General features: G+C 45.5%; 1 protein-coding gene across 7 annotated transcripts in view; it reads left to right on the forward strand.

The window, feature by feature from the left end:
• LOC118006537 (ankycorbin) overlaps positions 1-9,316 on the forward strand; it is a 139,891-nt gene extending 130,575 nt beyond the window's left edge. For all 7 annotated transcript variants that reach the window (XM_034999224.1, XM_034999219.1, XM_034999220.1 and 4 more), the window contains 4 exons: positions 522-2,057; positions 3,252-3,401; positions 6,723-6,788; positions 7,389-9,316. In XM_034999224.1, the coding sequence (XP_034855115.1) occupies positions 522-2,057; positions 3,252-3,401; positions 6,723-6,788; positions 7,389-7,466 (1,830 nt within the window). In that variant the 3' untranslated portion in view covers positions 7,467-9,316. The remainder of the gene's footprint in view (positions 1-521; positions 2,058-3,251; positions 3,402-6,722; positions 6,789-7,388) is intronic.
• Positions 9,317-12,248: the final 2,932 nt, after the last annotated feature.

Genomic DNA, 12,248 nt, shown 5'->3' on the forward strand with positions numbered 1-12,248 from the left:
GTTTCAAATTATCTGTTGAGAAAGGAGGTATTCATTAACTACATTTCTGTAAATTGCTCAATTGGTCAATTATACATAATTATATGCTTAGTCTATGTTATAGATGACATATTTGTATATGTGCGTGTGCATGTACAATGACCCATTCATTTAGTAGAGCTGATCATTTAGCAGATTTAAGAACTTAAATAAGAAGTAGCTGTACTAATAAGCCCATTGCCCCTTTCGGCAACTGGAATAATATAAGCAAAGGAAAAATTATGAGTCAGAGGCTTTAGGGCCAAAACAAATCTTGTGTTTTTAAAGTGGCACACATCAGCGGTCCTAATAGAGCACACAATAAGCTCAGAGTCATTAATCTGCCTCTCATGTCCCGGACCATATTTTGTCATGGGGCAAGAGTACACATAAAGGAACCCTGTGGCTCTCCGATACAGAAGCTCTGGATTTGTTCTCTCCTTCCAGTTGCTTGCTCACCTGACCACATCTTTGGTGCCATTTCCTTCTTGCCTTTTTCCCAGGCCAAGTCACCCAAGGAGGCAGAAGCAGACCTGAGCTTTGAATCCTACCATTCCACTCAAACTGACTTGGTTCCACCCCTGGGCAAACCTAGTGACACCTCTCCCCCAGACTCCAAATCCTCTCCACCCGTCTTACCACATTCCTCGAGTAAATCCACTTGCGACAGCGATGGCCGAATTCAGCAACTACAAGAGATTTTGCAAGACCTGCAGAAGAGACTTGAGAGCTCTGAAGTGGAGAAGCAGCAGCTCCAGGCCGAGCTCCAGTCCAGAAGGGCTGAATCGGTGTGCGTAAACAGTGCGGAGATTTCCGAGAACAGCTCCGACCTCAGCCAGAAACTGAAAGAAACTCAGAGCAAGTACGAGGAGGCAATGAAAGAAGTCCTCAACGTGCAGAAGCAAATGAAACTGGGCCTCGTCTCGCCCGAAAGCGTGGACAGTTATTCGCGTCTCCAAGAGCTAAGGATCACCGAGGAGGAAATAGATGTGCTAAAGCAGGACCTCCAGAATGCAGTGGAAGAAAGTGAAAGAAATAAAGAGAAGGTGAGGGAGTTAGAAGAAAAACTTGTAGAGAAGGAGAAAGGTATGGTCATCAAGCCTCCCGTGGAAGAATACGAGGAAATGAAAAGTTCATATTGCTCTGTTATTGAGAACATGAATAAGGAGAAAGCATTTTTGTTTGAGAAGTACCAAGAGGCCCAAGAAGAAATCATGAAATTAAAAGATGCCCTAAAGAGTCAGGCGACCCAGGAGGCTGGGGACGAAGCCGGGGACATGAAAGAGGCCATGAACAGGATGATAGATGAACTCAACAAACAGGTGAGTGAGCTGTCCCAGCTGTACAAAGAAGCCCAGGCAGAGCTGGAGGATTACAGGAAGAGGAAATCTCTCGAAGACGTAACAGCTGACTATATCCATAAAGCGGAGCATGAGAAACTGCTGCAAGTGACAAACGTATCCAGAGCTAAGGCAGAAGAGGCCCTGTCCGAAATGAAGTCTCAGTACTCAAAGGTGTTGCATGAGTTGACCCAGCTCAAACAGCTGGTGGATGCCCAGAAAGAGAACTCTGTCTCCATCACAGAACATTTGCAAGTGATAACCACGCTGCGGGCTACGGCCAAAGAGATGGAGGAAAAAATAAGCAGTCTCAAAGAGCACCTTGCAAGCAAGGAAGGAGAAGTGGCAAGGCTGGAGAAACAGCTCCTAGAAGAGAAGGCCGCTATGACGGACGCCATGGTGCCCAGGTCTGCCTACGCAAAGCTCCAGTCGTCGTTAGAAGGTGAGATGAGTGTGTTGGCCTCAAAACTGAAGGATTCGGTAAAAGAGAAAGAGAAGGCCCATTCAGAGCTTACCCAGATAAGAAGTGAGGTGTCACAAATGAAAAGGGAAAAGGAGAATATTCAGGCTCTCTTAAAGGCCAAAGAGCAGGAAGCAAATGAACTTCGTCAACAATTCCAGGATGCTCGGGAAGAACTGGAAGACATGAAGAGACAGTCGGAGAGCTCTTCCAAACTGGAGGAGGATAAAGACAAGAAGGTTGGTGAGATCGCATTGCTGTCCCATTTCTAGCTAGCAAGCCTTTACCACAGTTAACGTTTTTAGCGTTGGTTAGCACTGATCTGTTGTGAATGCACAAAAGCTCTGCATGTGACTCCATCTGTCCCCACGGCCACATTAAGAATAGTAGGTGGGACATTTCTGTTTAAAAAAACCCCACTGATTGTCTATCAGTCCCCTTATATTAAAGCATTTTCACATGTGCACATATTTTCCCTTTTAAAATGATTTTACAGAAGCTCTGCCAAGTGGCAGGGATCAGAAGTGAACCCACAAACTGAAAGGCATTTGTGACCCGTCTTGAACTTCAACTCTTACGGAATCCAGAAAGATTCTTCCATCATATGGAAACCTAAATATTCCCAGGCTTAATCCTGCTTCCCTAAGCTCCAGGAGCTTTCCCCTGAGTCCGTGGAAGAACCACCCTCCCTGGCCCTCATTGGCAAAGGTGGATAGGAGGGGAAGGCAGGGGTTGGGGGGAGCAGGTGAGTAGAGAGGGGCTGGGTATGGCTTGGAGGAAGGAGGAAAACAAAGGGGGCAACTCGGAGAATAGTGCCGAGCCTGAATCGGCTCTGCATCCCCAGTCCTCTGGGTCAGGTGTTCCGAAGGGTGCTGGTCAGAGCACTGTTGATCATTTATTCCTTTAATATAATGAAGATTTCAAAAAGAGCTTCCAAAGCCAAGGGGGCAGGGATTCGGAAGGCAGAGGCTGGGTTGCGGGGAGTTGTGTTTACTTTAAAGCAAGATGTCCAGAGAAATCGGGGTTCCTAGAACTTCTTCCAGACTGCCTGTGTCAGCGCTATTGAAGAGGGCATAGCTGTCTCCAAATAAAGGATGCCTAAAATCCTGGTTCTGATTTATTTTTTCAACAACCCCCCTTTCAGAGTGAAAAAGGATATCAGTGCCATAGCGTTTGTTACCCTCATGCCTCAAAGCACAAGATTTAATCCGGGGACCTTATTTGAATATAATGGCCTTAGAGGGCCAGGTGGGCTTGCTGATTTTGTTACCTATTTCATTTTATGGGCTTTCTTTAAAAAATAAAAAAAGAAATTATTCCAAAGTCTCGAGTCCCAGAGGCCAACGAGGGGCTCTGTTCAAGGCTTGGAACGCTCTGGAATTTTGCTTCTGCAGGCCCTTTCTTGCCTACTGATAGTTTTCCTTTCTCGCCAGATCAATGAGATGTCGAAGGAAGTCACCAAGTTGAAGGAGGCCCTAAACAGCCTCTCACAGCTCTCGTACTCCGCGAGCTCATCCAAGAGGCAGAGTCAGCAGCTGGAAGCGCTGCAGCAGCAGGTCAAACAGCTCCAGAACCAGCTGGCTGTGAGTGGGCTTCTCTCCCTGCCTGCTGGGGGGTGGGCCGGGCAGATTACGCACCAGCTCAGCTGGAGATGGGGGGGGTGCAGGTTGGGGTGAGAAGAGTCCCAACCTATGGGAGTGGGGCTCCGCAGAGCAACTGACTGAAGACTTCCAGGGTGAGGGCGGGAGGAGGGCGTGGTGGCATCCCCGGGCGTCGCCTGCATCGAGATGGGTCACCCGGACCTCTGAGAAGGGAGGAATTGGCAGGACAGTGGCGCAGGCTTCGTGGTTACGCATCCACTAACTGTTCACCCCCTCTCCGTCTTTGTCCCACGGTCATTACTGTCTCTGGCAGTGGCGAGAACTTTTTCTTATTAGGGGCCAGGATCTCTGATAGGTGTGTATCTGTGCGTCTGAAGCTGCTTCTTGGCTCCTCTCCTTATTTGACCTGGGAAAGTCCTCTCGTATCTGTATTTATTTCCTATGGCTATTGTAACAGACCAACACAGACTTGGTTTTAAAAAAAATCTGTACTCTTAAAATTCTGGAGATCGGGGCGCCTGGGTGGCTCAGTTAAGTGTCTGGCTCTTAGTTTTTGGCTCAGGTAGTAATCTCAGGATCCTGGGATGGAACTGCATGGGGCTCTGTGCTCAGCGCAGAGTCCGCTTGTCCTTCTCCCCTCCCCCTCTGCTCTTTCCCCTCCCCCGCATCGCACTCGCTCACACTCTCGCTCTCTCTCAAATAAATGAATAAAAATCTTTAAGAAAACACTCTGGAGATGTTAAGTGTGAAATCAGTTTCACTAAAGGCAAGGTATTAGCAAGGCTGGTTCCTTCTAGAGGCTCTAGGGGAGAATCCACTTCCTTGCCTTCGCTAGCTTTTAGAGGCCACCCAACTTCCTTGGCTCATGGGTCCTACCTCCAGCTTCAAAGCCTATCACTCCACCCCTGGCTCTGCCCTCCCATCTCCTCCTCCTCTTGCTTCTCTCTTATAAGGACCCTTGTGATTACGTTTAAGGGATACCCAGATAGTCAGAATAAACTTTTCCTCCATCTCAAGATCCTTAACTTAATCACAACTACAAGGTCCCTGTCACCATATAGGTAACATTCCACAGGTTGTGGGGATTGGCGCGCGGACATCTTTGGAGGGTCATCATTTCACCTCCCACAACATTTGTGAAAGTTTTAGTTGACACGGGGATGTTACATTTTCCACGTGAAGCCAAGGGTTAGTCTGTCCTGGACTATCTCTAGTTCCCATTGACAAACAGGACCTAGATTGTAAGACTTCTTCAGTATAGACTCGATACTGGTGAATTCAGGTTTCTGCAGTCCTTACGCTGGCTGGCCACAGAGTACAAAACTAGCTTTTTTGTGTTATCAGCTCTAGCAGTGAAGGACTGATCAGGGGAGGAGAAGAAGCTCCCTGTTGTGTTGTGCAGGTCATTTTTCTGATGAAGCGGTTATTACACACTTATAGATAAAATGCTGGTGGTTCATACAATCATTTTTACAATTTTCAACACATTTAATGAATATTCTACAAGGCGCTAATGATCTAAAAGTGAGTAAGACACAGTCCCCACCTTCACCGAACTTATACTCAATGACTTTCCATATTTTCAGTGTGGTCAGCCTCCATTGGTAGAGAGTTGTCCAACATGTTCCAGGCATACAGAGGAAATGTCTCGAAAGGCTTTCCTGCAGGAGATGATGCTTGTGCTGAGTCTTGAAGGGATAGGTCGGAGGCAGCAAGGACTGGGATGTGACATTTAGATGGCCCTTGGCAGCCTCGGCAAAGACAGACCCAGTGGAGTGGTGGGATAGAATCCGGACTGCAGTGGGCTGTCCTAGAGAAGTGACCAAGGAGCCAGTGTCTGATGGGCTGAAGATCCACAGCAGGAGGCAGGGGAAGCCTAAGGTACATTTTCTGGAAAGAGAGGAGCTGGTGACCAGAGGGTGAGGTGCTTTCTTTTGAGATTTCAGAGGTAATGACAGAGGCAGGTGAGAGTGTATGGCTGGAAGGAGGAGGAGCAAGTCATTGAGGTGGACATTGGGGAAACTGAGACCGAGGTGTTCAGGCTCATGCATGTGGGTATCGCCGTCATCCAAATGATGACAGATACAGGGATGGAAAGGAGGACAATGACCAGAAGATGAAGTTTTAAATAATTGAATGGAGGTATCCAAAACGTGAGAGGAAGCAACACAGAGGGAGGTCCTAAGCCCACCTTCTAATGGTGTGACCTTCAAAGGACTGAGGTTTCAAGGTTGTCCTTGAATAGGAAGGACATGTCATGTTCTGACACTCATAGGAAGGAGGTGAGAAGGGTATTGATGGACTTTTGTAGACTTTGGAAGTGATCTATATATGATAGTCTCAATTTTTATCATGAAATAGGAGGAAAACCATCTCCTTAGAAAAGTTCAGAGCTGGGTGAAGATTCTTGAAATAGTTACTGAGAGGAACTGGAATAATAACTCAACAAGGAGAAACAAGCATGAACAGCTGTACTGAGGAACCAGTTGAGATTGGTGCCACCACCCTGTTCGTCTCCTGGGTACTCTGACAGCTGAATAATTGAGCTCCCTGGGGACTCTATGACTGGCCAAATAGTGAGAAACCAATAGCTCCTTTTATTTTTTATTTTTTTTAAGATTTTATTTATTTATTTGACAGAGAGACACACAGAGAGGGAACACAAGTAGGGGGAGTGGGAGAGGGAGAAGCAGGCTCCCCGCGGAGCCTGGGATCATGACCTGAGCCGAAGGCAGATGCTTAACGACTGAGCCACCCAGGCACCCCAAATAGCTCCTTTTAAAAGAATAGATTTTTTAAAATTAAATCAATATTTGGTTATTGTAGAGAAGTTGGAAAATACAGAAGACTCTGGAAAAGTTTCTGTAAATAAAAATAGTCCATCATCCAACCACTCAGAGATGGTCACTTTTAGCATTTGGTATGTTTCTTTGCACCATTTATTTTGTGAGAATGTGTCTGTGTATTTGCATAAGTAGGTATACAAACATTTTTTGCAACAAAGGTGGGATTATGTAATAACTACTTTTTCATGAATTTTCTCCTAGAGTTGACATACCAAAAATATGAAATCGGTAGATTTTTTCCCCTAAGAATATCGACAAGTGTTTCCCTACAAATAGTGACAAGTGGTCAGAAATATACAACCCAGTGAGCCCACACCAATTTTAAAAGCCTCATATGCTAGCATTTGCTGGAGGAAATCACTTGGGTAGCATTTGGCCACAGCTTTCTTATAGTTTTTTGGTTTTGTTCTTTAAAGGTCTCCTAAGCTCTTAACAATGTCAAATCATCTCTTTCCAGGAATGCAAGAAACAACACCAGGAGGTCATATCTGTTTACAGAATGCATCTTCTGTACGCCGTGCAGGTATGCTAACAGCCTGTGAAGTGTCTGGGCATCCTAAAGAAATACCACAGCAGATGTCACCCAAACTCCCATCGTTGAACTAGTAGAACGAATGAAAATTCAAGGAGAATCTTTTACATTGAGAAGCTTTAAAATGCTTATTGCTTTGCTCTGGATTTTGTCAGGAGCCCTACACCATGGATGGAGAGCCGCCTCATCATTTGTTGAGAAACGAAGGAGGATGTGGCTTCCACCCCCACCAGGAGGAGGAGCCTAGGCTTTATTTTCAGGCGTGCCCATATTCTTAGAGCAGTCAGCACGGTCTCACCGCATGACTCTTGGTGGCTTGGCTAGCTGGGCTCACATTTGCAACTGAGACCCAGAAACCCTTTGCCTGGAGGCTCTGGTAGACCCAGCCTCATCATCCTCCAGAGGGAAAAGAGCAGGGCCCTCTCTCTCAGTCCCTCATAGAAATGTGGGGATCGATAGGGCTAACATTCCTTTGGAAGATCTAGGGGCAAAGCCAAGGGCTTCATCTCAGCCAGCCATCACATTTCCTAGGGGTCAGACTGCCAGGACTCAACTTGGGTTCTAATGATTGTCTTTGTTTGAATTTCCTAGGGCCAGATGGACGAAGATGTCCAGAAAGTACTGAAGCAGATCCTTACCATGTGTAAAAACCAGTCCCAGAAGAAGTAAAATGGATTCCTTGGCAGGACACTGCCCCCTTGTTGTCCATCTTTGCATTAGATCTGGAGTTGTTGGCAGCCACTGCCATTGTGTTCACTCGTGGTCTGCGCCGTGGCCTCGCAGAGCTTTTTCCCTTTCCAAAGGCAGCTTTCTGAGGACTGGGCCCTGGGGGAGACTGTCCTCAGAACCGCTTAGAGACCTCAGCAGCCAAGGTGACACACCGTGTTACCCCTTCAGACTCCGGAGCTGGGGTCAGCCACACCCGGGGGTGTGGTCCTGGTGCTGTCAGTGGGCACCCTCCTCCGTGGCTGACCGGCTGAGGGGCTTCGTGGTCCCGGAGGGATATGCTGAGACCTGCGCTCCACGTGGCTTTCGTTCCCACACTCGGGCCGTGCCATTCAGCACCGGAGGGCTCTTTTTGCCTTTGGTTTCCAATCCTAAAACACGATTCAACTTTTGGCCAAATTAGTCTGGCACTAGTTATGTGGTGCACGCTGAAGAGCCTTTATTGTGATATCCTGTGGATTTTAAAAACTCTCATTCCATCATTTCCCCCCATCTGCCTTATATAGCTCATCACGCTCCTTGGTCCCATGGTGTGATGAGACTATTCACTAAAATCTGAAGTTGAAAAACAAAAGCAAATTGTCCTTAGAAGTTCTTTTTAAAGCAAACTGTTGACATAGTGCAGATTTTCTATGCAAACTGGCCTCCTGCTGTTATCCGTGAAGCTCAGGAATCCAGACTTTTGTGTTCAACGAGGGACAGTAAACTGCGTGTTTACAGCCAAAAGAAATGCCTCATGGTTCTTAACCTCAATTTTTTTAAAAGTGTTTTTTTTTTCTCTACAATATTTTTATTGGCTCTTAAAGATGTTTTCGTAGCTAAACCCCTAAATAAGTGAAATCTACCTTAGACTCTATTAACAAAGTATTTTTAGGTAACCGTGCTTGCGACTTTTTTTTAAAGCCTAACTTTTTCTTCAGAGTTTTCCGCTATAGCCAAGGGTAGTTATGTATTTATTCCTTTTCCAAACTCAACATGAGCTCCCACCGGTATCCCTGGACGTTCTGCCATTGTGTCCTTAGAACTGTAGCACATTTCTGAATACGGTAAATCCTCCTGTTACCCACTGAGTATTTTTGAATGCCCCAGCGCTACCAGCGCCTGTAAAAATGATGTCTGGAAGGACTGTTAGTACCGATCACTTTTCCAATGTTGGAACTAAAAACCCCGATATGGTACACATGACGGTGCATGGCAAAGGTCATGGGGGAAAGTATTTCTGTTCACTTTACTTTCAGGTTAAAAGTGTTTTTGAACTTGATCGCAGCTTCCTTATGGCATTGTTCTTAAGGAGGAATGTCAGCTGAGCATGGACCTCTCCGAGGTATATAACGGAAAGGGCCGAGGCCTGCCCTGACAGGGCCCACGTGCCTTTGGGCCGCCTGGGCACACAGGGTGCCAGGCTGTTTCGGAGGATGTGTTCATCTCTATTGGATGAGGACCAAGGACAGCAAAGCAAAAATGGCTTTCAAGCTTGGTGTTACTTTCCGTAAGTTGTGTATAGTTCAGCAGTTTCGAAAATGCTCCAAAGAAATGTGAAAGGACTTTTTGTCACAGCCCTTAATACAAGCAAACCCCTCCTCCTGCCCCCGCACAGAAATGCTGCAGAGTATAAAACTTGAGACATTTTGTAGGACGCCTGACAAAGTGTAGCCTTTTATCTTGTTTCAGGATGCATATTTATTTTAAGTACTCTGGTTAAATATTGAAAAGTTATATGCTGTAGTTTAGCATTTTTGCCTTTGTAATTTACGGAAGGTATTGCAGAAAATAAACTTTTGTTTCATTTTGCATCTCTGTTGTTGATTCTTGGCGCATTCATAAGCGTATGTGTGTGGCTTCCCAAGAGCAAGTCAATAGCGCCGGGGTGTGATGGTGTTTTTCGCCCAAGTCACGCGCAGTGGCAGGCAGTGGTCCACAGTCTCTCACTCTCTGTCACCTCCTTGCCATCTCGTAGCATCTTTAATCTCAGACTTTGACTCCCCCTTCCACTTTAGATGACCCCTGTGATTACATGGCGCCCACCCAGATAACCTAGGAGAACCCTTGTTTAAGGTCAGCTGATTAGCACCTCAGCCCCAAGCATCAGCCCCTAGTGGGCAGCTGTATCCTGGCTCTTCAATTCAAAACTGCCCCTTGGTTGTCTGTAGTCTTTGTAACCATTTGAAAGCTTCCATTAGATAGTTTTTTCTCTTCTTTCCTTTTTTGAAAAGGTAATACATGCACATGCTAAAAAAAAAAAGTCAGATACCTTCTATCAACTATCACATTACAAGAATAATTCATTCCTAAAAAACTCTTTAGGGTGAATTCTCACAGGTTGAATCATAATTAAAACACCAAACGACGGGGCGCCTGGGTGGCTCAGTCAGTTGCACGTCCGACTCTTGGTTTTGGCTCAGGTCATGATCAGGCTCTTTGCTCAGCAGGGAGTCTGCTTGAGATTTTTTTCCCCTCTGTCCCTCCCCGCCTCTAAAAATGAATAAATAAATCTTAAAAAAAAAACAAACGACAATGAAATGGGTGCAATTATTTAAGTAGCTAATATTCTTCATCATAATACAATGGGCCATCTCCCTTCACTCACAACACGGTTCTCCCATGTCGGCTTCAGCTCATCACTACACACCGTGCATGCTTAATTGGATCTTTAATGCCCCCTCACCCCGAAAACAAAAGATAAATCAATGAAAAGAATAGCAAATGGCATATGAAGTTATTAACTATTTTAAGTTATCAAGTGCATGCACCCTGTGAGGAGAACTTACTTCAACCGAGGCCAACCGTTCAACTCAGAAGATGATTTCTTGGAGAGACACCACACTCAGCTGGGCATTTAACCGAGCTACATCCAAACCAGTCTTGGGTGGAAAGAAATGCTTCAGGCTGAAGCTGGGGTATGAAAAGAAACTCCCAAGACTTGATGACTAGGTATCAACTGAAATAAACTGAAAATAAATCTCTCTCCTTCCAGTCCTTAGTTTATCTCTCCAGAGGCAACAGCTATTCAGTTTCTTGGATGACCTGAGACATTCTATGTCTATGTACCTGTAGGCATGTATTTAGCTTTCCCCTTTAAATATAGAAGCGTACTTTATACACTCTTCTGGATCATACTTTTAAAGATACTTAAGGGGTACCTGGCTGGCTCAGTTGGTAGAGCATGTGACTCTTGGGGTGGTGAGTTCAAGTCCCATGTTGGGGGGAGAGCTTACGTAAAAAAAAAAAATACTTAAAATATCTTGGAGAGATTGTTCTCTGTTGGCACACACATCTAATTCTTTTTAACTGTTGCATGGTATTTCGTAGTACAGTTGTGCTGTATTTTTAGTTCCTTATTGATGCTTCCGGTCTTTTACAGCCCTAAAAATGATGGGATGACTGTCCTTTGTATAAACATCTCTATGTACACATGTGAAGACTACTTGAATAATTTTCAAACTGCCCATTTTCGCAATAACGTCCATCATGTGCTACAAGAATGCAGAGAAAAAAAAGAGTAGAATAGTGCCTGCGTCATCATATTGTGTGAGAAAGAACGGCCTTTTTCTTCACATTGGTTGAATAAGACTCCTCAATTTGTTTCCCTTACATAAACTTGAAGACAGACTGCAAAGCCTTTAATAATTAAACCCACCCATCTTCAGATAAACACATGACATGCTGTGTGGGGGAAATGCTCCCAGAACGTGTCAAAGCACAACCTTGTGCAACGTGGCATAACTGGAATGCGGGGTGCTGACAGCAGCAGAAACACTCTCCAGCAAAGACGGGGGTGCTGCTTCGTGAGCAAAGTTAAAAGGCCGACTGAAGGCAAAGAGGGGGCTGGGCAAAGCAACAGACCAAGGCACTGAGTAGCAATTTCTGCTCCGCTCAGGGCCAAGAACTCAAGCATGAGAGTTGCATATTTGTGAAAAAAATCGAAGGACAAGAGCTCAACTATGATGGCTGCGTTAAGGAGGCCATTGGAGCCCATGGGTTGAGAGAGCAATCGTTGGGGGTTCCAGCAGATGGAAAGGCTCCTCGGAAGAGTAAGTCCCCAAGAGAAAGGGAAGGGAAGGGAAGGGAAGACACTCCCACACGTTCATTATAAACCAAGCCCCCAAATGGGAAGAAACAGTATATATTCAAGTACTGTGACTAGATGTACCGGATTACAAATGGGGAGATGTGTAGGGGAGAGAAAGGAGCAAGACACTGCCAAATAATGTAAGCTTTTGAACAGGAGAAGGATAGGTAGTAAGGGTTCCCTATGTCACTTCTGGATGTTTTTAAAACCTAAGCAGATTAAGTCAGGTTAAATACACTGAGAGGCAGTGTTAACAGTGTATTTACCTGTTAAAGCAGGAGTCAAGAGTCAAAGATTTAAAGATGCTGGATCTGAAGATGGAAAATGAGGCCACAAAGCAAGAAACGCAGGTGGTCTAGGAGCTGGAAAAGGCAAGAGAACAAAATTCTCCCCAAGGGCCTCTAGAAAGAATCGGCCTTGCCCACACCTTGTCTCTAGCCCAGGGACAGCCACTGCAGACTTCTGACCTCCAGACCTAGGACATAATAAACTTGTGTTGTTTTAAGCCATGAAGTTTGTGGTCATTTGTTACAGCAGCAATAGGAAACTGATACACATACTAAGGGGCCAGAATCTCTGCTACTGGAGAGTTCCTGAAGATGATTCCAAGTTTCTTAAGTGTTATTGGACATTGATAATAGGCCAGATACTGTGTT

The sequence above is a fragment of the Mirounga leonina genome, unplaced genomic scaffold (assembly GCF_011800145.1).
Source record: "Mirounga leonina isolate KUSES-001 unplaced genomic scaffold, KU_Mleo_1.0 Mir_97, whole genome shotgun sequence".
NCBI classification, from domain to species: Eukaryota; Metazoa; Chordata; class Mammalia; order Carnivora; family Phocidae; genus Mirounga; species Mirounga leonina.